Source organism: Leptonychotes weddellii, chromosome 6 (assembly GCF_054177405.1).
Source record: "Leptonychotes weddellii isolate Sample4059 chromosome 6, ASM5417740v2, whole genome shotgun sequence".
In the NCBI taxonomy this organism is placed as follows: domain Eukaryota; kingdom Metazoa; phylum Chordata; class Mammalia; order Carnivora; family Phocidae; genus Leptonychotes; species Leptonychotes weddellii.
The window spans coordinates 116,725,342-116,747,439 of NC_138374.1; the positions used below are offsets into that span (position 1 = coordinate 116,725,342).

The following is a 22,098-nucleotide window of genomic DNA, read 5'->3' on the forward strand; positions in this document are numbered from 1 at the left end:
TCTGTCAAATAAATAAATAAAATCTTTAAAAAAAAAAAATTACCATTTTAAACATGCGATGTCCTTCAGTTTACATTTGCAGATTTCAGTGAAATAGCATCTTCCAATGAAGTCCACAGCACTGGAGAGGGAAATGTGCAGAAATAGTCAAGGTACTTTTAAAAAAATGTTGTAAAAAGCACATATAATGTAAAATCTACTAACTTAACCATTTTGTAAGTGTACGGTTCTGAAGTGTTGTGTATTCACATTGTTGTGCAATGAATCTCCAGTTCATTTTCATATTGCAAAACTGAAACTCTATACCCATTAAACAACTCCCCATTTCCCTCAGCCCTCAGCAACCACCATCTACTTTCTGTTTCTGTGAATCTGACTATTTTATACAGCACATGTAAGTGAAAGCACATAGTATTTGTCTTTTAGTGACTGGCTGATTTCATTTAGTATAATGTTCTCAACGTCCATCCATGCTGTAGCATTCAGCAGGATAGCCTTCCTTTTTAAGGCTGAATAATATTATATTGTATGCATATACCACATTTTGTTTATTCATTCATCTGCTGATGAACAATTAACATTTGTGTTGTTTCCATCTCTTGGTTATTGTGAATTATACTGCTGAGAACATGTGTGTGCAAATATATCTTTTAAATCCTGCATTGAATTCTTTTGGATATATATAACTAAATATAAATACACACTCAGATATATACACACACCCAGAACTGGGATTCCTGGATCATATGGTAATTCTATTTTCAATTCTTAGGAACTTCCATGTTATTTTCCATAGCAGCAGAACCATTCTATGTTCCTACCAATAATGCACAAGGGTTCCAGTTTTTTCATATCCTTGCCATTAAGTGTACTTTTGGTTGTGATTTAGCGTGAATTTTGTAGGCCCAAAAAGGCTGAAAGAGACTCTAAAGTAGAACAATAATATATTTTGTAAGAGTCAGTTAATACTTGTGAGCTTACCATAAATGCAACAAAACTTCCATTTAAAAAATCTTAATGTGTTCATTAATTCATACACATCTTAGCACGTTAATCCATCACTGTTATAACCCCTTCAAGGAAGAATAGACAATAGAAAAAAAACCTGGTTCTATTCTAGACTCTGGTCTAACCTCTAACAATTCACCTATCTGAGCCCTCATCTTATTGTTTACTACATCTATTGCAAAGGTGAATGGGTTAATATTTTAAATTTGTGTGCATGTGTGTTATCTGTGTGGATGCGCTACTAAAAAGAGAAAGCCCTAGACAACAAATCATAGAACCTGTGCAATAGTAGGTTCTAGATTTATTGTCTAGTGCTTTTTCTTTTTGCAACAGACACACACACACACACACAGGTACTCAAAATAGTAACCCAAATATCTTTGCAGTAAGTGAGAGCTGTTGGCTTTGCCATTAGGCATGACTACACTTAAACCACTTCAGAAAAGATTTCAAGAAAGGAACAGTTCACAGTTTGGAGTAGATTTTTAAAATGTTCAAGTTTCTATCATTGCAAAGTTCATTTTAAAGTGTTATGATTATTGGCCTGCTTCCTCTGGCTCTGTGTCCAAAGACTAGCTGTTCACCCATATTTTATCTCTTTCACTTTAATGATGAAGACCCAAATTTTGAGAATTATGTAAGGGCATATATATGCTGACCATGGAAAGAGAAAGTACCTTTTAGAGCCAGAAAAGGTGTATTTGAGTCAAATAAAATGGCTATTCTTCCAAATCGGTAGCAAATTCTTAAGGACTCTACCTACAAAAGTGGGTAGTGTCTGAAAACAGAATTTAAGAGGATTTAATTACGCAAACAAATGCATGGTATCTGAAATAGTGGACAAGGATTGTTTCGGGGCTAAGTCTCCATTTCATCGCATACAAATCTATTTCTCGCTCATTAGGAGAGAGATTTTTGAGAAAAGAACACCAACTTACATGGACAATGGATCTGATTCAGCCTGCCAATCGCAAATAATGGCAGAAAATTATGAATATTTTTTGGCCTAAAACTTCATGGATAAAAATGAAAAATTTAGTGGCCTCTTTTCTCTAACAGTACAGAAAATCTTGCCTGACTTTACCTAGAGTCTAGGGTCTAGGTCATGGACTTGATCCAGTGAGATGGTTGGGCAGGGCACAGCGCCAGGGATTCAACTTCAGGGATGTGGTCACATGACTATAACTGAACTAGAAGCATTACATCAGGACTGACCACTCTGGCTAAACCACAGACTTTGTCCAGACAGTCTGCCCACTTAGTTATAATCCAAGGGGATCATCAGACTGTTGGGAGTGGCTGGAACACCAAAATGATAACCTCCTTGTTGACTCCCAGAGGTCCAAAGCATACACTTTTCCCATTTAAAGGCTACCGTTGCCCGCCACTAGCATGACTTACTTGGTAGGAGGGATGTCTGTAGAGAAAAGGTCTATTTCAGTATCAGCCAGCAAAACAGCCTTCATTCCCCTAGAGCTGAGCACTTGTTTACAGAATTTGCAACACAGGATGGACACGCACCGGTCCTTGAAACTACAAGTGCTGGTAGACATGGCGTCCCGGGAAGGATGCGGTGTAGGATTTTGAAAGAGGAGACTTTCCTAGTTTGATTCCCCCAGGTTAAAAATCAAATTGCGAGGTCTAGAGCTTTTCTGAGCCCTAAACTTTAGGGAAGGAAATGAGTTCTTTTCTGTTTTCCCGTGGGAGGGTGAAAGTAATATTTATTGAGGAGGAGCAGGGCGAAGCAGCATATGTGGCTTTCCTTTTAATTTTCGGGGAAGGGAGTGGGGTTTGAAGTTGCGGGGGCGGCGAGCTGCAAGGGGCCTGCGGAACTTCTCTACAGTAGGCCCCCCAGCCTCGCGTCTAAAAAGGCTCCTCTACTCTTCAGCCCCCGCCCCTTTAGCAATTCCCTAAACTTTCTCCAGCAGTGTCTTTCCTGGAAAGCTCTCCTCCTAAGCCCCTCCCTCCGAGCGCTCCAATTCCTCCCCCTCCTCCCCCGGATCGCCGGCCAAGCGTCCCTACCCACGCCTCGTCTTTGGAAATCTTTCTCCTCTTCCCAGGATCCAGAAATCCCCTTGGCTTTTCCCACCCGGACGAACCCCGGTTCTCTTCAGTCCTCCCGGGACCCTCCCCCGCTCTGCTCGCTCGCGAGCCCCCGCTTCACTTCTCTCCTGGCAGCCCCCAGCCCTCAGCGTGCTGACTGGCTCTCGCGCCGTTTCTCTCGGTCCCCCGTCCCTCAGCTCTCCCTCGTGCCCCCCGCCGTCCCCTTAGGTCTCCCTCCGAGCGGCCGCTCCGGAGCGCGCGGTGGGGTTGGTAGGACGGGGCAGAGATCGCTTTTGGGGCTCAGTCGGCGCTGGGGGCTCTGTCACCGAACGCGTCGTTTTTTGCTCCCTCTTCCGCTCTCTCTGCCTTTCCAACCGGCTGTCAGTTTGAATTGCCGGCGCCGCGCACCGATTGGGAGAACTAGAGTTCGCCTGCGTCCCGCATTGGAAGGCTCCGGAGCCTTCCCCTGCTGAGATCTTAGTGGCTTGGAGACCCTACGCCCCGCCTCAGTAACGGTGCTGTGATCAGCTCAGCTTTATGGTTGGTCGAGCTTGGCTCCGCCTCCGCTCTCATTGGCCGGCCCCGGGAGTTTTGGGCAAATCCTACTCTCGCCCCAGTGAAAGAGTCAAGGCACGCCCTTCGCACTTCTTATTGGAAGACTTTCTACAGTCCCGAGATCTCTACTCTCTATTGGCTAAAATTCTCCGCAACGCCCCTCCTCTCTACCCTGGTCCAATTGGTCGTGCTTTCCCTCAAGAGTTTGTGTTTGGCTGTTGGTTCCACTTTAACCCCGCCCATTAATTCTACTTTAGGGCTTGGCAACCCGGGGAGGAGCTTACTCTGTGACCACGCCTCGGTGGTGCTAGTCACACCTCCGAGTTTCGCCAGCTCCTCCTTCTCATTCCAGTCCTCTCGGGATCAGCTATTCCTATTGGCTACAGGCCCCATCGGTCGATAGAAAACGGGCGGTGATTGGTAAGGGGGTGGGCTCTGCTTCCCGGCGGGGTCCTGCGGAGTTGGCGGAGGCTCCTCAGGGGACTAGGGGACCGATCTGCGTAGAAGCGGGTGGCGGGGAAGAGGGGAGGAGATCTCAGAGTGGGAAGCGGAGCCGGGGGCCCGAGACCCGTCGCGTCAGAGCCAGGTAAAGGCTCCTTCCCTCTCCCCTTTCCTCTTCCCGGCCGCCGGGCTGGAGCCCTGACTGAACAAACCCCGGCAGGGGCGGGAAGGAGAGGGTGCGGATGCTGCTGGCGGCATCGCCTAGACGTGCCGCCCGGAATCTCTCAGACCCCCTCCCCCCCGACCCTCTCCAAATCTTCTAGTACAGCCCATAATACTTCTCAGGACTGCATCTCTCTCTGCCCTTCACCGCACAGCCTGGGACTCTGCCCTGGGACTCTGCCGCCGCGAAGCCCGCACCCAGCCCCCTCCCCAAGTCCTCTGCACACGGGCAGCCTTGGTCCACTTTTGGGCAACCGTCGCTAGCATCACCCGTAACCATCCGGTATCCTCTTCCCCTGTCTCCAAGCCCTGGCAGACAGCCGGTTACAGCCCAGTACCCAGAAGGATAGTTGTTCCGCACTGCTTCCGGGGCTCTTGCCCTGTCCCAGCCCCCGGCCCGCCTGGAACGGCTCCTTTTACGCACCCCGGTTCCCAGACCGGTAGCGGGTCCCCCAAGTTGCTAACATCCTTACACTTCATGTAACATCGTGGCCCACGGTAGTCTCCTCACCCCCCCCCCCCCCCCGTACCCTCTCTCCACCTCCCAAGCGTGTGCTGAGGCTCCAGTTATCCCCGGCTCCCGTGCAGCCTCTGGACCCCACCTCACACCCCCCTCCCCGCTTCCTGCCCGCCTGAACCACCACGCCGCCTGGGCTCCCTCTTCCTCCGGGCGCGGGAAGTGGGAGACACCGGCGGGAGCCCCCCCACGCACCCCCCCGCCGCCTCCTGACAAGGAAAGGGTAAGGGGCGACCAAGGAGGGAGGGTAGCCGCTGCGGCACGGTGGGGAGCAAGACGCCCGACTCTGAGCTACCGCTGCTTCCCTCCCGCCTCCCGGGCCTGGGCCGGGGCGGGATTTCCTCCGGCACCTCCTGGTGCGAGGAGTCGGGACTGCCACCCTTCCGACCCCCCCCTCCCCCAGCCTGGGTCTGGGTGCGGTATCAGGGATCTCTGGGCAATGGTGACAAAAAATATCGGGGGTGGCATTTAAGAGTCACTCTCGTCCCTGGCTTGGGGGAGGCGGTGGCTGCCTTCCGTCCCCCGCCCCCGGGTTTTCCCGACTCCGACCCTAGCCTCTAACCCGTTTCCTGCTTCTGTCGACCACATTGTTTTCCTGGATGTGCCCCGTGCCGAGCAGGCTTTTTCCTGCAGGTCTCTCCCCCCACCCCCCCGAAACATTTTGCTGCCAAGAGAAGCTAGTAACCAAAAACAAAACAACTGGGAGGAGGGGCGGGAGGGAAAGAAAAGTTGTGCCCGGGTGGCTTGTCCCTCCCTGGCTTTGATCCCTTTTGATGTCCAGGGAGTTGCCCCGGCCGGGGATCAGGGGCCGCGTCGGAGCCACTGCCGAGAGTGCTCCCTTCAGCTGGCGGCTGCCCAGCGCTGTCGGGGCTCGGAGGCCGCCGAGGTGCCGCAGTCCCCGCCCGGAGCCCCGCGTTCCCGCCGCAGTCCCCACCCGAAGCCCGCGCAGGCGGCTGCTCCGAAGTGTTTTCTTCCAGCCTTAAAACACAATCCGGAGGGAGCTTCCTTCCTCCGCACCTCGCCGCGCCGGGCTCTGTGGGCCGGGTTGGTGTTTGGCCGAGATGAATGGGCCCAGGCCGGGCTTGGAACGACGGCCCCTACCTCACCCCCGCCGCGATTAGGATCTGCGCTGGGGCTGATCGCCCCCTCCCCTTTTCCCTGCATTTACAGGCAAGTGAACCGGAGCAAACGACTTCCGATCCAGTCTGCGCTGCTGCGGCTCCCTTTTGGGATTTGATTTGCAGCATCTTCGAGCCTGTGCAACAAAAAACCGCGAAGCACGCCCAGCCCTCCCCGGCACCCTTTTACGCACCCACTCCCTCCCGGGGACACAGCTGGGCGCGTTCACACCCCCGCACCCCCCACACCATGTTGTGCGGAAGGACTTCCACTCCCTGCCTCTGTCGTTGATGTCAGACCCCAGGCCAGCCTCCGGGCGCTGCAGTTCTCCCGGCTAATGCTGAGGCTGCGGCTCCGGCTCTAGCACAGGAACCAGCCGCCGCCGCGCCCGGCCCCAGCGCCCACCGTCTGCATGTGCCCGCCGTAGCCTTCTGCCCAGCCCGCAGCCCGCGCTCCCCGGAGCGCTGGAGACCACCGCGGGGGGCCCCTTCTGCTCTTGGGAGAAGCAGTCTTGGAGGTATTGATTTCGGTGGTTGAATTTTTCCCGTGGATCTATCAATTCACAATTTGAATTTGGAAGAAAGAAGGAAAACATGACGTCTCCGGCCAAATTCAAAAAGGATAAGGAGATCATAGCAGAGTACGATACTCAGGTCAAAGGTAAGGGCTTTGAAAAATAGCATAATGCATATGCTCTGTGGACCATTGAGGCATGTATTTCCACCCTGATTTGCAGGATGTTCATTTCTTTGGGTGGAGCAGGTGGGGGCAGGCTGAACCCAGAGGTGGTTTCATAGGTGGGTTTGAGCCTCCGAGGGATGGGCTGTGCCAGGGGCCACCAGCTCTGGAAAGGAATTTTCAGAGTGGGCTTTAGGTTTGTTCTGTAGGGCTGGCCCTGATTTTGGCAGTCCTCCCCCCCGCCCCCCGCCCCCGGCTAGATAGGATGGGGGGAGGGGCGGGAGGTTCTTGGAGAGAGAAAAGCGGCAATTTGCCTCTGGGTATCTGGGTCAGGTTTCCTTGAAGGACAGCTGAAATCTGACAGGTGTTTGGGAATTTATTTCTGAGGTTGAAGAGGAGTCCAGATAGAGAAAGGCAACCTTGAGAAGGTATACCATTTGGGGAGCCCTGGAAGAGGTGGGGGTTTTTCCTGATGCACTATATCAAAAGGTGACATTTGCTATGGCATCGGACACAGAAAGTCTGTAGCCACCTTGGGTGCACCTTGTACCTGCCAGGTCTCTGGTTGCCTTGCATTCAATCAGAGATCAGCGAACAGAAAGAATAAGGTCATTTCACACCCTGTCTCCGTCCTCACCTAAACATGAATGGAGTTGGGATGTTAGGGTTGCTGGGTGGTGCTGATTCTGGAGAATGGGAAGACATAATTGTTTAACCCTTCTGTGTTGTCACCCTCTGCTCCACAAGGCGTGCTTTTAAAGGCCCACTTCCCTCTGCAAAAATGTGAAGGGTAAAGCAAAATGTGGACCTAGAGAAACCAGCTGACCTGTCTGCACGTTTAGTTGACTACCTGACTTGGTGCATGAATCAGAGCCTGTTCCCAGACAACCTTTTTTTAACCAGTCGTTCCCATAGGAGGGTTCCCGCCTGTTAAAGAGCCCCAGGATGTGTTTGTGCAAGGCACTGTCCCTTCCTGGGCAGCCACTAGGAAGAGCCATGTGCTCTAGCCCATTGAGACTTCAGCTGGGGAGTGGGAGAGGTGGGTGGCCTTGAATGTTACACCACATGGTTGGAGCTCTGGGTTTTCCTTTGTTTCAGAGTACAGAGGGAGGGGCCCCTCCTTCTTTCCCTGCACCAATGCAAGGAGACCTTTTCCTATCATAGAGGACTTGGGAAGGGCCATGTCTCCCTTCTAATGATCGCCTGGGGTGGGGATAGTGTAGAGCTTGAAATGGGCAGCTGCCTTATCTCTTGGAAGGTTGGAATGCAGTTTGAAGTCCCCATTTTGCCTGTAGGATCTTTTTAATGTCATCAGCTTGGTCAAGGCTGGAGGTGCCCTGAGGGACCTTCTCTCCACTTGGCTGCAAATATTGGTGGGTTTATTACAGAGATGGGGGAGTTGATTGATTGATAGCTTCAGTTGAACAGGGATTGGGAGAGGTGTGGTTGTGAGTTATAATTGAGGTCTTGGCCTCTTGTCACTGTTCATAATCTGGGCCTGTTTTTGTAAACAATAGGCCACTGGCCTCTGTGTCCTGTCCAGATGCACTGTATTCTGCTCCTGGAATCCCCCTTGCCATTTTAACCAGATATGTCACTCTTATTTTTTTACATATCCTATTCTTAACTGTTGCCATAGGGAGTGTTAATAACTTTGACTTTCCCAGATTTCTCTCCAGAAGCACACCATTTGACTAAGGTGCAAAGTGATTTTACATGTTTATTTTTTGGAAGGTTCAGGGCTGATAGGTGTTAATAGAACCTTGTCTGCTGATTCCTATTGGTGAAAGATTTCTCACGAGTGTCTCAAAATTGAACACTTGTGTATTTACAAACATTGCTCATTGAGATGATGTAATGCAGTTGGCTATTTGGGGTTTCTCTTCAACCTTGCCGCAAGCAGGGGACTGTTTTGCTTTGCTCTGATATTTTCACTGACACTCTTCAGCATCATAGAATTTTATAGGTGGCCGAGCATGATGTCTTACTCAGAGAAGGTGCCCGATAAAAAACTGATTTAAATGATTTAGTCCCTCATTTTATAGTGGAGGAGAGTACAGAGAAATTAAGAGGCTTGTCCAAGGTCACACAGCTAGGTGGTGGTAGTTGGAATGAGAAGGAGGTTACCGACTTCCAATTCTTTGCTTTATTCTGTTCCTACTTACCGTGAAACATCATCTGACCAGAGTAGGAAACAAGAAATCGGTAAGAAGCCCAAATCTGTCAATGAATAATAGCAGTAGTAATAATAATAATGGGTTACAGTTTGGGTGCTCATGATGTCCCAGCCTGTCCCAAGTGCTTTATATGAGTTGTCTTGTTGAATTCTCACATCAACCAGGAACGTAGATATTATTTTACCCTGCATTCAGTGCATGAAGAAACAGGCTTAGAGAGGGTGAGAAGCCTTCCCAAGGTCACACAGCCAAACCCTGGCAGCTCGACTCCATTCCCTTATTCGTCAGCCCTTTATTTAGTGCCTTCTAGGGGCTGGCGACAGAGCAGTGGACAAGACAAAGACCCCTCCCTTACGGAGCTTATGTTGTAGAACCGAGGTTCTTCGTGGAAGGGCATCGAGATTGGAGACAAAGGACCCGGGTTCTAGGTTGGCTCTGCTCCCCCACTAGGTAGAAGCCGTCGGTCAGAATTCCGAGTTTCAGGTTTTTACGTGTTACATGGGACTGGTACTGCTGCTGGTCCTCTCTCACAGATGCCAAGATAAAAAGGAAAACTGCCCTTTTGGTCTGGTGGCGAAGAGCACAGGTTTTTGAGTTGAAGGGACCTAGGTTTCAAATCTCAGTTTGGTCACTTGCTCACCTTGCCCCTTGGGCAAATTCCGTGACTTGTCCGAGCCTTAGTTTCCTAACTGGAAAATAGGCAAAATACTGTGCATTTCCTGAGCAGTTGTGAGGAGTCAGTGAGAGCATATATGAAAATCATTTGAAATGGAGTGGTATGTGTGCTCACCCATGGCGCAGTCTGCTCCGCGCTTAGTGGGCCTGGCTTCCTGCTGCATTGAGCTAACCATAAGGCCACAATGCCCATTCACCCCCAAGGCACCAGCTGTTCCATGATGGGGCACAAGTCTCGGAATGAAACTTGAGTTCTAGTTTCCGTTCCTCCAGTAGTGGTGAAAGGTATCTTAAACCCTGTAGACCTCAGTTTCCCTTTCTGTAAAATGAACAGGTAAAGTGTCTAATTGTTGGCAGCTGTTTTGTATTCTCTGACCAGAGTCGTGGGTTTTGCCTGTTTCGGTCAGAGATGGTTTGAGTCCAGTGGACTCGAAATGGACTCTGTGGTACCTTGTCTAACCTGTGGCTTTTGCCTCGCTTGACGCCACCTGCTTGCATGTGCCCTGAAGGGCTTCTGAGGCCCCAGCCCCAGCCCTCGCCCAGCGTGCATTTATGAGGGGCGTGCCTCCTTAGTCCGCCTGCCCTGTAGCCGCCTTCTTCAAAACCATCATTGTTTCTGGTTTGTGGGTGTTCAGATTCCTTTGAAAGTTCATGCCTCTCAATGTCTGACTCGAAAGCAATAATATTCTTAATGCTTTTACATGGCTCTTTCCAATTAATGAAACGCTTTCATATACATGAATCTCTGGAAAGTCGTGACAGCCCTGGTCAGGTTCATGGTCATAACCTGAGGCCTTTTGGCCGGTTTCCTGTGAGCTTCTTTCAAGACTGGAGCAGCACAAGGTGGTAGAGTGCAAGGCCTGGTTACTGGAGGTAATAATCTGGGTGGCTTCACATCACTGCATAGTTTCCTGGCTCGCTGTCGCCCTCTCCTTACTCAGGACCCCCTTTCCTTTACCCTCGCCATACCTTGAGTTTTTCTAGTGCCCCAGAAAGCTTAAGATTGACAGTTAATGCAAATATTCCAGGAGGAATCCTCTGAAACAGAGTGGTACTGTGTGCTGGGCAGTCAAATTTTCTTTCTTGAGAACATTGCGGGTCTTGTCCTTTTTTTTTTTTTTTTAAATGTCTTAGAAGGGCGGTATGTATGCAGCACAGAGCTGAGAAGTGAAATTCTGTAATTTCCATCTGGAGCATTTTGATAGAAAAGCCTCAGGCCTTTGCCTGGAACAGTTTAACCCTTTAGGACCCTTTCCGAGCAGGAGATGAAATTTAAAACTCCACACATACTGTGTGTGCACACACACTTGGGAATGTGGATTGCTGGTGTTTAAACAAGCTTGTTCCCCTGGGAGGTCTGAGCGGTTCTTCACTCATGCCAACAAAGGTCTTCTCCAAAGCTTCTTTCCTCCCAGCCCCCACTCCCCAAGGGAGCTTTAAATATAATCAGTTTGTGAAAAGCTGCAGTAAAACATCTCCTTGGAATCCCCAAGCAGATGCTATCATCTTCCTGCCAGATGATTGAAGGCTTCTCTTCCCTTGCTCAGGGAAAATAGGACTCTGCAGACAGCTGAACTCCTGGAAGGAAAGGAAGCTCTGGGAAAAACGGAGCGCTCTGGATGTCAGGGTTGGAAGACCGGGAGGAAGGTGGTGGGCAAGGAGCTGGGGATGCCGTGTGCTGTGCAAAGCAGCAGCGGCTAGACTGTGTTTGTGAGGAGCCCTTTTGCAATTTCAGGCGTCCTCTTAGGGCACGGGAACAGAAATATCTTTGGAGAAGCCCATCTGGTGGTTAGGACCACATCGTCATGCACCCGCACAGGTTGAAAGCCAGGACGAGGCCCAATCATTTCTCTGCTGTGAAGTTTACAGAGTCGGATCCAGCCCTGATCCGTAGGGTCCACACCCTTTTAAATCAGCAGGTGCCCAGCTCCTGACTCATATGCTCCCATTGTTCACTCCCGATAAACATGGGCTGCCAGTGGTACCTGTGGAGCCCTTCTTCCAGAAGAGATGTTTTCTTCACGGGAATTGTGCCTACCTTCCACCCCAGGCCTCCGAGGGCTTTGTTAGGAAAGTATTAGGTCACGTGGCAGGGGAAAAAGAAGTCAATATGTAGATCTCTACTGGTAGTAAAATGCAAGGGAACAGTTTTAATCTGGTGTCAGCTACAGAACTGGCCTTTTAGGGAATCTGGGAAAGTCACCTCAGAAATTGTTTGATTGAAATGTCAATGAGAGCACTTAAAAAACATTTTTAAGAATTACAAAATAACACGTTTACTGCTTTTACAGTAATGTGTAGGAACTTCTGTCTCTTTCATGGTGGGAAAATACACACAACATAAAATTGACTATCTGAACCATGCTTTAGTGGACAGTTCAGGGGCAGTTAGAACATGCCCATTGTGCAAATGAGCGCTACCATCCATCTCCAGAACTCTGCATCTTGTCAAGTTGAACTCTGTCCCCATTAAACAATCCCCCTTTGCCCCAACCCTGTATCTCGGACAGCTCTAGGTACCCCATGTAAGTAGAATCATGCTGTATTTGTCCTTTTGTGATTGGCTTATTTCACTCAGCAGAAGTCTTCAAGGCTCCTCCACATGGTAGCATTTGTCAGAACTTTACTTCCTTTTCAAGGCTGTTGTACGTGTGTACCACGTTTTGTTTATCCATTCATCTTTCCCAGGGACACTTGGGTGGTGTCTACCTTTTAGCTGTTGCAAATACTGCTGCTACAGGCAAGTTTTACAAGCCTGTGTATGCATTTCTACATAATCTTGTGTCCTGATAAATCTTTTTAGAGTTAAGATTTAAATATACATGCTCATATGTTCATATTATGAATATATATTTATGTTTACAATATGAACATTGTATGTGGATAACAATTTTATGCCTTTTAATAATTACATGAATTACTAAATTTTTACTGTATTTTTTAACAGCTTTATTGAGGTTTAATTGACATGTAATAAACCACACATGTTTAAGGTGTACGTTAGGTAAGTTTTGGCATATGTTATACACCCATGAAATCATCACAATCAAGATAAGTGAGCAGAACCATCATCACCAAGAGTGTCTTCATTATAATGTCATTAAATGAGTAATATAATAACCACATTATAGAAATGACATCAACTTAAATAAGTAAAAGCCAGGTTTTACCAAATTTAAAAACTATTTAAATAAATAGTGATCCAAGCTACCAAGCTACCCGGATTGGTTCCTGGAAATTTTATTTATTTATTTATTCATTGCCTTAGTGAATAAAGACAGTCTCCCAGAGAAGTTGGGTTAATAATTGTGCCTCAGCCATTACTATGTGTTTGTGGGGGAAAGGTACAGGATAGAGGGAGTGAGAAAAGAAAAAAAAATCTTGGACACATTAGGCGTTGATCCGAGTGACAGTAACTGTTTTTCCTAAGGACCTTGCTTGAGCCAGTCCCTAGGGCCTCACACTTCTTCTGAAAGGGTCACAAGTGAGCCAGATGCCAGAGGGTGGGGCTGGGGGCTCCCCTGGGAGGTCTGCTCAGAATGCCATGAATATGGCTTATTTCCTCTCATGATTGATTCCCTGCTGAGAAGAGACCAGCTTCCCAGGTGAATATTCACTTGGTCCTCAGTCTTAGTCTCAATTTTATCATCAACCATATCTTTCATTTTACTGTGAGAGGACTGGAGGCCTGTCTGGACTATTTGCCATACTTGAAACACATCTACTATTAACTGCCATTCTGCTGTTTGTTTGGGGCTTACCGTGTACTTACGCTAAATACTTTACATAGATTGTTCCTAATCCTCACACTAACCCTAAGAGGAATATATTGCTCTTGTCCCATTTTGCTGATGAATAAACTGAGGTGCCGGCAAATCAGTGCCTCGCCCAGGGGCTGCTGCTGGTGAGTGATGGGACAGGATTTAGGACCTGGGCTGTCACCAGAGTCTGAGTCCGAGTGCTGTTCTTGGGGTGCTGCTTTCTCCCCGCCCAGCTCCACAGCTTCACCTGCTGAAATCTCACCCTGCTGGGTGCCTTCCTTGGTCACTCTTGACTAGAAAGGACCCTTTTCTCTGGGATGACTCACATGGCACTCACCTTGTACCACCTTAAGTACTAAATATGTGTCTTTCAGCCTTCCCTCATCTTCTAGACTTCGGTGGGAATGTTTTGAAGCTGTGTAGTGCCACGCAGAGAACCCAGGCTTTGGGGCGGGCCCTCAGTGGGAACCTTGTCAGTGTCACCTCCTTGCCCTGTGGCCTTGCTCAGGTTACTCAGCTTCTCCTCCAAGCATGCTCTCCTGTGACGTAGATAGCAAGACCTACCTGGCTGGTTTATTGTGAATGTGTGTCAAGTGTTTGGCAAATCGTAAATGCTAAATACGTAGCTCTTGTTATAGGGGACCCTTCGGGTAGGAGCGTGTCTAGAACAGTATTGTAGCCCTAAATGGTGGCTCTTGGTGAACATTATCGAATATAATGATGAATGCAGAAGTGTATGACCTGAACTACTGCAAATGATTTTTAAAAAATAGTTTCTTAATTTGATCTTGACAATATATCTTATACAATACCACCAAGGTGATTTTATTTATTTATTTATTTTTATTTTTTATTTTTTTAAAGATTTTATTTATTTATTTGACAGAGAGAAAGACATAGCGAGAGAGGGAACACAAGCAGGGGGAGTGGGAGAGGGAGAAGCAGGCTTCCCGCGGAGCAGGGAGCCTGATGCGGGGCTCGATCCCAGGACCCTGGATCATGACCTGAGCCGAAGGCAGACGCTTAACGACTGAGCCACCCAGGCGCCCCCCACCAAGGTGATTTTAAAAAAACAAACACTATTATGCTAAGATTATAGCATAAAAGACTATTTATACCCATCACTTTGCTCTTACTCTGCTTAATTTTATACCATCACAAAGCTGAATTGCCCCTAGTTAGTTTCCTTACCATATTACATTATTTCATGCTTCTTGCTTTATCCATGCTGTGTCCTCTCTTTGGAATGGATCCGTTTCCTCAAACCTGGAAAGCTCAGTCATCCTTTAAAAGCCAGCCTCGATGCCACCACCTCCAGGAAGTCTTCCCTGCTTGTCCCTTCTCTCTGCACAGTGATCCTGTGCAGGATGCCGAGCGGGATTCCTCTACATCTCCCCTTGCTTTCTGCACAGGGTTAATTAACACACCCTGAGCATTTCCTCAGCAGTGTCCTGGTGCTTCTATTACTGCATTCATTCTATTACATTGTAATCTCTTTGTTTACATCTTTTTATTTACAACTCACTGAGCACCTTGGGAACAGACCTTTTATTCACTGCCATGTGTCCAGCTTCTGGCACAAAGAAGCACTAAAAAATGCTTGTAAATAGAACCAAACGTTTTCTGAGTTGAGGTGGGATGTGACCCTGCCATGCTTCTGCCTTTCTCCCCCTACTCCAGTAAAAAGCCTTCTTATGTTACTGTTGTTTGAAATTCAGAGTGGATCAAAACATGGTGAAGACTGTCATTATGGAGGGGAAGATACATACTGTATAGCACGTGGAGGCTCCCCGGGGTTGGGGGTGTTTTTCCTTATTTACTCCCACCTCTACCCTCTTTAAAATCCCTGTCCCGGAGCTCTAATTGAGTTGATCAAATTTCATCAGTCACGTTTCTTGCCTCGGAAACCAAGAAAAATATTAACTCTCAAATTGCAGAGTGTAAAACAAAAGTAGGGTTTTCTGTAATTGAAGCAAAACAAATTCTACATTTGTCCAGGATTTGTCATTTTAAACAGATATTTGAAGTCGAAAGCTGAGAAAGTTGAGGTCTATTTTAAAACAGAGTTGACTCAGCAAAGGGACTGTTGTGATACTTTTTTGGAGCATGGGTTTGGAGAGAGCTGTTGGCTGCTTTGAAGCAGCTGTATGATCTATGGAAGATGGGGAGGAAAGGTCCAAAGGGAGAAACTCCCCTCTGATTTTCAAGTCATTTGGTATTCAGTAGCCTTGACCTTGTTTATACATTGTGAATGAATGGTTCTGAACTTGAAATTTATATTCGCGAGGAAGGAAAAACAGCTGGGGAGTGCTCCTCCTCCATTTCTGTGTGTGTATTTTAAGATGCCATCTGTTAGGGAGAAGGCAGTCTTTCAAAATAACCTTTTCTTCTAAAGATGCACTGATCAGTGGGCAGGTGACCTGAGAGGCATTATGAAAGTTGGGACCTTGTCTTTGCTCTCTGATCCCAGATCCTGCATTTCAAATCACAGCTTGGTGGGCAGGGTCTGAGTGCTCTCCCTGTAGAGGATGACCTCACCAGCCCTGGGCGTCTGGGTAGCCAGGCCTCCACAGGAAGACAAGGCACAGAAAACAAAGGGATCCAAGATCATGAGCTGGCCAAGACATGACATGCCATGAGCTTTAAGAAATACATCCTGTTTCTAAAGAGTTGGCAACAGTTTCTCCAAACGTTGGGATCCTTTAGAGATCTCCCTTTTCCACTTGTCCTTCCCTTGCGTTTTTGATTGATTGATTGATTGGGGTGGAGGGTATTGGGCCAGAACTTGTCGGATGAGTAAGCTGCTCTTTGGGGAGGCATCTTGACTGAGGTACCTATTTTGGAGCAACACTCCCTTTGGGTCATCACAAATTGAACTACAGGGTTCTGTGCAGGGAGAATGGTTCCAAGGGAAAGAGTGCCATTTGGAGGCAGAAAGTTTGGGTTTTAGTTTGGCATTACCATTTACCACTGTGATTTGGGGGGTAACTCACCTCAGGTCTCAAAGCCCCTAGTGTCCTCATCTATAAAATGGAGACAGTCATTCTTGGCCCTAGCTAACAATTGACGGAGATGATGGTTGCTAGCATTTATTGAGCGCTCCTTATGTTTAAGCTCTAAGTGCTTTACATATATTAACTCATGAATCTCCCAACAACCCTACGAGGTAGCTGCTTTTATGATCCCCATTTCACAGGTAAGGCACCGGGAGGCTACCTAAGTTACTCCAAAGCACACAGCTGCTAAGTGATGGAGATGGAGAAAGAATGAACCCAAAGTGATTTAACACTGTTCTAGTCGATAGTTCTCATTTCCTAGGATCATGATGCGTAAAGGAGTTCATGCCGTGTTCTAAAGTCTTTCTGGGACACACCGACTGACCCCCCTCTGCCTTGGTTTTCTCATCTAGGAAATTTGGGCTTGACTCAGAAAATTTCTAACGCTCTCCCAGCTTTCATGCTTATTCTTACTCTTGCTTACTTAAGATATTGAAGATGACAGTTTTGCCCCTCTTAAGCAGGCACACTTGTAAGAACAAACCCCGCTATATTCTCTGAACTTTGTTCTCCCCGGTCCCAGAGCTTGCTGTGTCTGCCTGGCTGATGCACACATATAGGGCAGAAAGAAAAAGGAAGTGGGGTGATTGTCTTTAGTTACAATTTAAGCAATAGGGAAATGGGAGGCTTTTAAATCCCTGACATCTGGGCTGGGACAAACTAGGGGGAGGCCATGTGGATGTGGAACCGGACTAGGGTTCATATAGACATCTGGGCTATGGGGGAAGTGACTCCAGGCTCTCTGAGGATGTAGGATGGCATCTTGCCATTTGTACCCCTCTCCATGGGGTAGGCCCTTTGTCAACTAAGGGATTTGTGTGGGGATTGTGATGAGGTATGCTGTAATGTGGAGTTGAAATGTTTTCGCGTTTGTGTTTGTTTTCTTTTCACCTAATGAATAGGCTAAGAAACAGTCTGTTGTTTTTAAATGAGTACTATTAATAATAATGACAGCTCATATTTTTATCATTACGGCACTTAAAAAAGATCATTCACAGGGAGGCAGGGACGGTTGTAGGATAATGGAGGACTAGCTGCATAATGTTGGACAAGTCCTTCCACCTTTGGTATTCCCACCTCAGCGGGAAAGTAGAAAGATGGATTACTAGTTCTTTGCTTCGTCATTTTTAGGACCCGGGACCAAAAACTGGTTATTATAAAGTGACTTTCCACGTAGCGTTTCCATGTTGATTATCGTCCCGAGGGAAGGATAGAAACCAGAGAATGGCTACCATAGATTCTTCCTGCCCATCTCTCCTACTCCTGGCTTCAAGTTTTATCTTTAAACGACATTAATAGGCTTTGTGTGTTAGTCGTTGTTGGAGTCAATTGTGCTGTATCTCTTGATCTCTCTTATTTATTCAGTGATTTGTGGTGATGTAACTTATCTCAACTCTTTGCTGTGAGCAATTTTCAGTGAAACATCGAAGCATTTTGGGTAGATGGTGTCTGTTGCTTTGATTAATGAGGTTCTTGATCTGGATATTTTAAGGTGGGTAATGACACAATTTAAAAACACCTAGTATTCCTTAAAACTTCAGTAGCCCTCCCACTGCCAAAGCCTGAAACCGATTTGTACCACTTCTTTCTTTCTTTTTCTTTTTTTTTTTAATGATTTTATTTATTTATTTGACAGAGAGAGACACAGTGAGAGAGGGAACACAAGCAGGGGGAATGGGAGAGGGAGAAGCAGGCTTCCCGCTGAGCAGGGATCCCGACATGGGGCTCGATCCCAGGACCCTGGGATCATGACCTGAGCCGAAGGCAGTCGCTTAACAATTGAGCCACCCAGGCGCCCCCATTTATTTCATTCTAAGAGTCAGATGTGTGCATGTGAGCTCTTATTTGCTCTTTTGACCGGGGAACAGGACTGCTAGTCCAGAATGCCAGCTCTTCTATATTCAGCCGTAAAAAGAGTTAATCATTATCTAGGTAGAAACAGAAACCTCCCAAGTTTTTAACCTGCTATGGCCCCACATCTCCTCCTGACTGCTCCTAGAAGACCAGGGGCTTATGGGCACAGCTGTGTGTACACACACACACACACACACGTCTCTCTCTCTCTCTCTCTCACACACACACACAACTTAATGTAAAACGATGTCATGTTTATGAGAGTTGGAGTTACTTGGGAGGGATACTTGTGTTCTGTAGGCTCTGTGGACATGATGTGATAGCAGGCTTATCTGGCCTGTGGAGATTGCAGATAAGAGCGTGATATGTAATTGAGTAAGAATTTGAAAAATTATCCGATAACATTGGGAGCAGCAAAGCACCCGCTTATGTGTGTTTCTTTCTTTCTTTCTTTTTTTGTTTTCTTTTTCTTTCTTCGTTTTTTTCTTTTTTTGCTCAAGAACTGTTTGGAAGAGGAATAAGGAGCTAGCATTGTTTTCAGAGTTTAGGAGCCCCCCTCCCCACCCCGTGAACCAAATATGTTTGCCCAGGCAGAGAGTGTGAGGTTCCTGAGAGATTTTGACAGATGATTTAGTACATTCTTCTGCCCCCCGGGCAATTCTTCAGTCTAATCATTTCAGAAAAAGGGCTGTCAGCTAACCTTTAAAATCTTTTCCAGAAGAGTACACCACAGCCTACCTTCCCATCTTGTTCTAGTGACCCAAACTATAAATGGTCAGTTCCTTCATTTGCAGAGCTTGAAACAGGATAAAAAAGGAGGCCTGATGAATGGAACTCCTATTTTTAATGCTGCCGCCACACCCTCTGTATGGTCCTTCGCTGCATTTGAGTTCTCGGGCTTGAGGAAGGAAGAGGTCATAGATGAAACTCTCCAGGCGTTGGCTCAGGCTTCTGGGGTGTTCTTCCTGGTCCCCTCCCCTCATGACTTCTACCAGTCTTGGGATACTTTGTATTAAACATGGAAATCATGCAGTAGTTTCAACCAGCACCCATTTACCTGGCACCTACTCTATGCTTGGTTTTGTGCTAGGTTGTGAGCATATAATATAGAGATACGGAACAAGGTTTTGGCTTTCAAGGAGCTTCAGTGTATTAAAAGGGATGGACAGACTGCACAAGTACAGTGAAGGGCCATGGTGGAGGGATATGAAAGCCTGGTGTTGAGAGAATGGTCTGACAGTGAGCAATGTGGCTGAGGCTGGTTGAGGTGGAAGATGGTGATTGTACCTAGTATTGACCGTGCACTTGGCAGTCTGTGAGGAGCCTTTCCATACTTTCATTTAGCTTCTGAATGGTGTGACAGCAGGGCAGGGTGATTTTAGGCCTTTTAAAAATTTTTGGTCTTTTTTGAAATATTTTATTTTGAGATAATTACACATCCATATGCAGTTGGAAGAAACAATAGATTACAAAACCCTTTACTTAGTTTCCCCCAATGGTTAAAATCTTTCAAAACTATAGTACAATGTCACAACGAGGACATTGACATTAACATTGATAAAGTCAAAATACAGAACAGCCTCATTACTCCTGGGATCGTTCATGTTGATCTTTTGTAGTCCTGTCTCCCCCCATTATCCCCTCATCCCACCTCCCTTAATCCTTAGTCCTTAACTCTTGGAGCCGCCAGTCTGTTCTCATGACTATATTCTATAGTTCTCATGACTGTAGAATATCATACATGGAATCATAGAGTAGCCTTTTAGGATTGACTTTTTCTCACTCAGGGTAATTCTCTAGGTTGTTGCGTGTATTACTAGTTCCTTCCTTTTTATTATTGGATAGAATCCCATGATAGGGATGTACATGGGTTTGCTAACCATTTACCCATTGAAGGACAGCTGGGTTATTTCCAGTTGGGGGTTATTATGAATAAAGCCGCCATGAACATTCATGTATAGGTTTTTGTGTGAACATGTATTTTTTTTTAAAGTGGAGGCAGTTTTATGTTTTTTTAATGGAAAGATTATGGATTAGAAGGTGGAAAATCTAGGTTTTCTTTCTCACTAGGAAGTGCTGTCCCTGAATTTATCATTTGCCTTCTTGAGTCTTGATTTCCTTGTCAATAAAATGTTACACTATATATTCTGCCTACATCCCAGGGTTGTTGTGTAGATAAATTGAGATAATAATATGATAACAAATTTATAAATGGTAATAAAATATAAACATATAGAAGTGGGATAAGATGCCATCTCACTGTGTTTCTGTCCTTTATGTTCTGGGAGAAGATGAGCTGGAACCTTCCCTAGAGTAGTTCTTGAACTGCAATCTAGAGATGGCTCTTTTAGGTTATTTTTCTTTTTCTAATTGCTGTGTGTGTGTCTCTATCTATCTATCTATCTATCTATCTATCTATCTATCTATCATCTATCTATCTATCTTATATATCTTGGTTACCCATCCTTTGTTGCTGATATGGGTTACATATGCCTCTCCCAGAGTTGGCTTATCTTTTCACTTTTTACTGGATTCTCTGATGTATAAGAAGTTTTGTTGTAAGATATTCACATCTATCTATCTTTTTCTTTTGTGGTTTGGACTTTTTTTTTTTTAACACACACATCCTTTCCTATCCTGGAATTATAAGGATATTCGCCTGTATTTCTTCTAACAGTTTTTAAGTTTTGTTTCTCACATATCTGCCTTGAATAAATGAGGAATTTATTTTTGTGAACGGTGAGGCAGGGACCTAACTATTTTAGATTCCATATGGCTAACCATTTGTTCTAGTTTCACTTATCTAAAGGGCCCATCTCTTTCCCCATTGATCTGTAATGTCACATTAGTGTGGATGTCAAGTTTGCACATATTTGTGGGCAAGATGAACCTTCTGTCATGCTGTAGTGGTATTAACACCGTCCCACCTGGGATGAGAACTTCTTTCACTTAGAAAAAATTTCCTAAGGCTTAAAACTACAATTTTAGCAAACTATGTTTTGAGAAATTTTCAGACATGCCTAGGGGTCTTCTCTCTCATCGTGGGTTGGACAGCCGCGATACCCCTGTAGAAGCCAGGACCTAGCGGTGACGGGGGTAGGCATTTGTCATCATTAAAAGAATACATATTTTGTGATTGTCAGTATTTCCAAATACATCACCTGTGCCACAAATAATTTTTATGTAGGTTCCATGAGAGATTTAGAGGTGTCTAGAGTCTAGTCTGTATCCTCTACAATCATATAAGCCGTGGAGAAAACAGCCAACATATACAAAAAGAAATAAAAAAAAAAGAGAATGAACCCACAGCAACACAAGAGATGACATCAGCCAGTGGATGACTGAAAATGAGTAATGTTGATAAGAACTTGAGGAATTCAGAGATGGAGAGGTGTGGGCCAGAATGAATAAGCCCTTGACTGATGGAGTAGGCTTTGGCTGACTCCAGGAGGGGAGGGAAGAACAGAGTTGGTGTGCGCCTCCCTCAGTGGCCTTCCCACAGCCCCCACCGTGCCGACCAGTCCTGCATCACTTCCTACACCAGAATACAAGGATGGTTTTGTCCGTCCTCACACCCACCTCTAGCCCCTTTCCCCAGAAGCACGCTCCCTACCAGAAAGACGCTTTTGAGTTCCTGAGGGCGGACAGCCTTTCATTTCACGTTCCCAGCATCCAGCACCATGTTGGCTTGTGGTCGGCACCCGGTAAATGTTTGCTGAGTGAGTGAGTGGCCTCAGGTTGGAGCAGAGGAGGCAGAGACACAGAGGAGGAGGATGGGGCTGGCTGGTTTGGGATGATCTTGAAGGTCGCCTGAGTCTGGAACCGTGCTGAGGCTGTGGAGGACAATAGGGGCAGTCTGATGGAGGCGTGGGGTGATGCAGTTGTGTTGCAGAGAGACTCCCCGCTTGCTCCAGGCTGGCAAGAGGGGCTTGCACCTGCCCACACAGTGGACGCTCGTCTGTGCTGGGCCCCTGCGGTGGGTGCTGCGAGCA

The 22,098-nt window shown here is 46.7% G+C and overlaps 2 protein-coding genes across 14 annotated transcripts in view; one reads left to right on the plus strand and one right to left on the minus strand.

The window, feature by feature from the left end:
- Positions 1-4,048, minus strand: part of FAM72A (family with sequence similarity 72 member A) — a 12,533-nt gene extending 8,485 nt beyond the window's left edge. For both annotated transcript variants that reach the window (XM_031037366.2, XM_006741807.3), the window contains exons 1-2: positions 2,410-4,048; positions 44-121 (exon numbers count right to left, since the gene is read on the minus strand). In XM_031037366.2, coding sequence (XP_030893226.1) covers positions 44-121; positions 2,410-2,561 — 230 coding nt within the window. In that variant the 5' untranslated portion in view covers positions 2,562-4,048. The remainder of the gene's footprint in view (positions 1-43; positions 122-2,409) is intronic.
- Positions 4,049-4,060: 12 nt separating this feature from the next.
- SRGAP2 (SLIT-ROBO Rho GTPase activating protein 2) overlaps positions 4,061-22,098 on the plus strand; it is a 226,719-nt gene continuing 208,681 nt past the window's right edge. For 10 of the 12 annotated variants that reach the window (XR_014146567.1, XM_081825140.1, XM_081825144.1 and 7 more), the window contains exons 1-2: positions 4,061-4,192; positions 5,957-6,565. Coding sequence is in view for 11 of the 12 variants with exons in the window: in XM_081825140.1 (XP_081681266.1) it covers positions 6,499-6,565 (67 nt within the window). In the remaining variant the exon portion in view is untranslated. Of the gene's footprint in view, positions 4,193-4,864; positions 5,010-5,567; positions 6,566-22,098 lie in introns of those variants that run through there. The other 2 variants (XM_081825141.1, XM_081825142.1) reach the window with 2 other exon arrangements.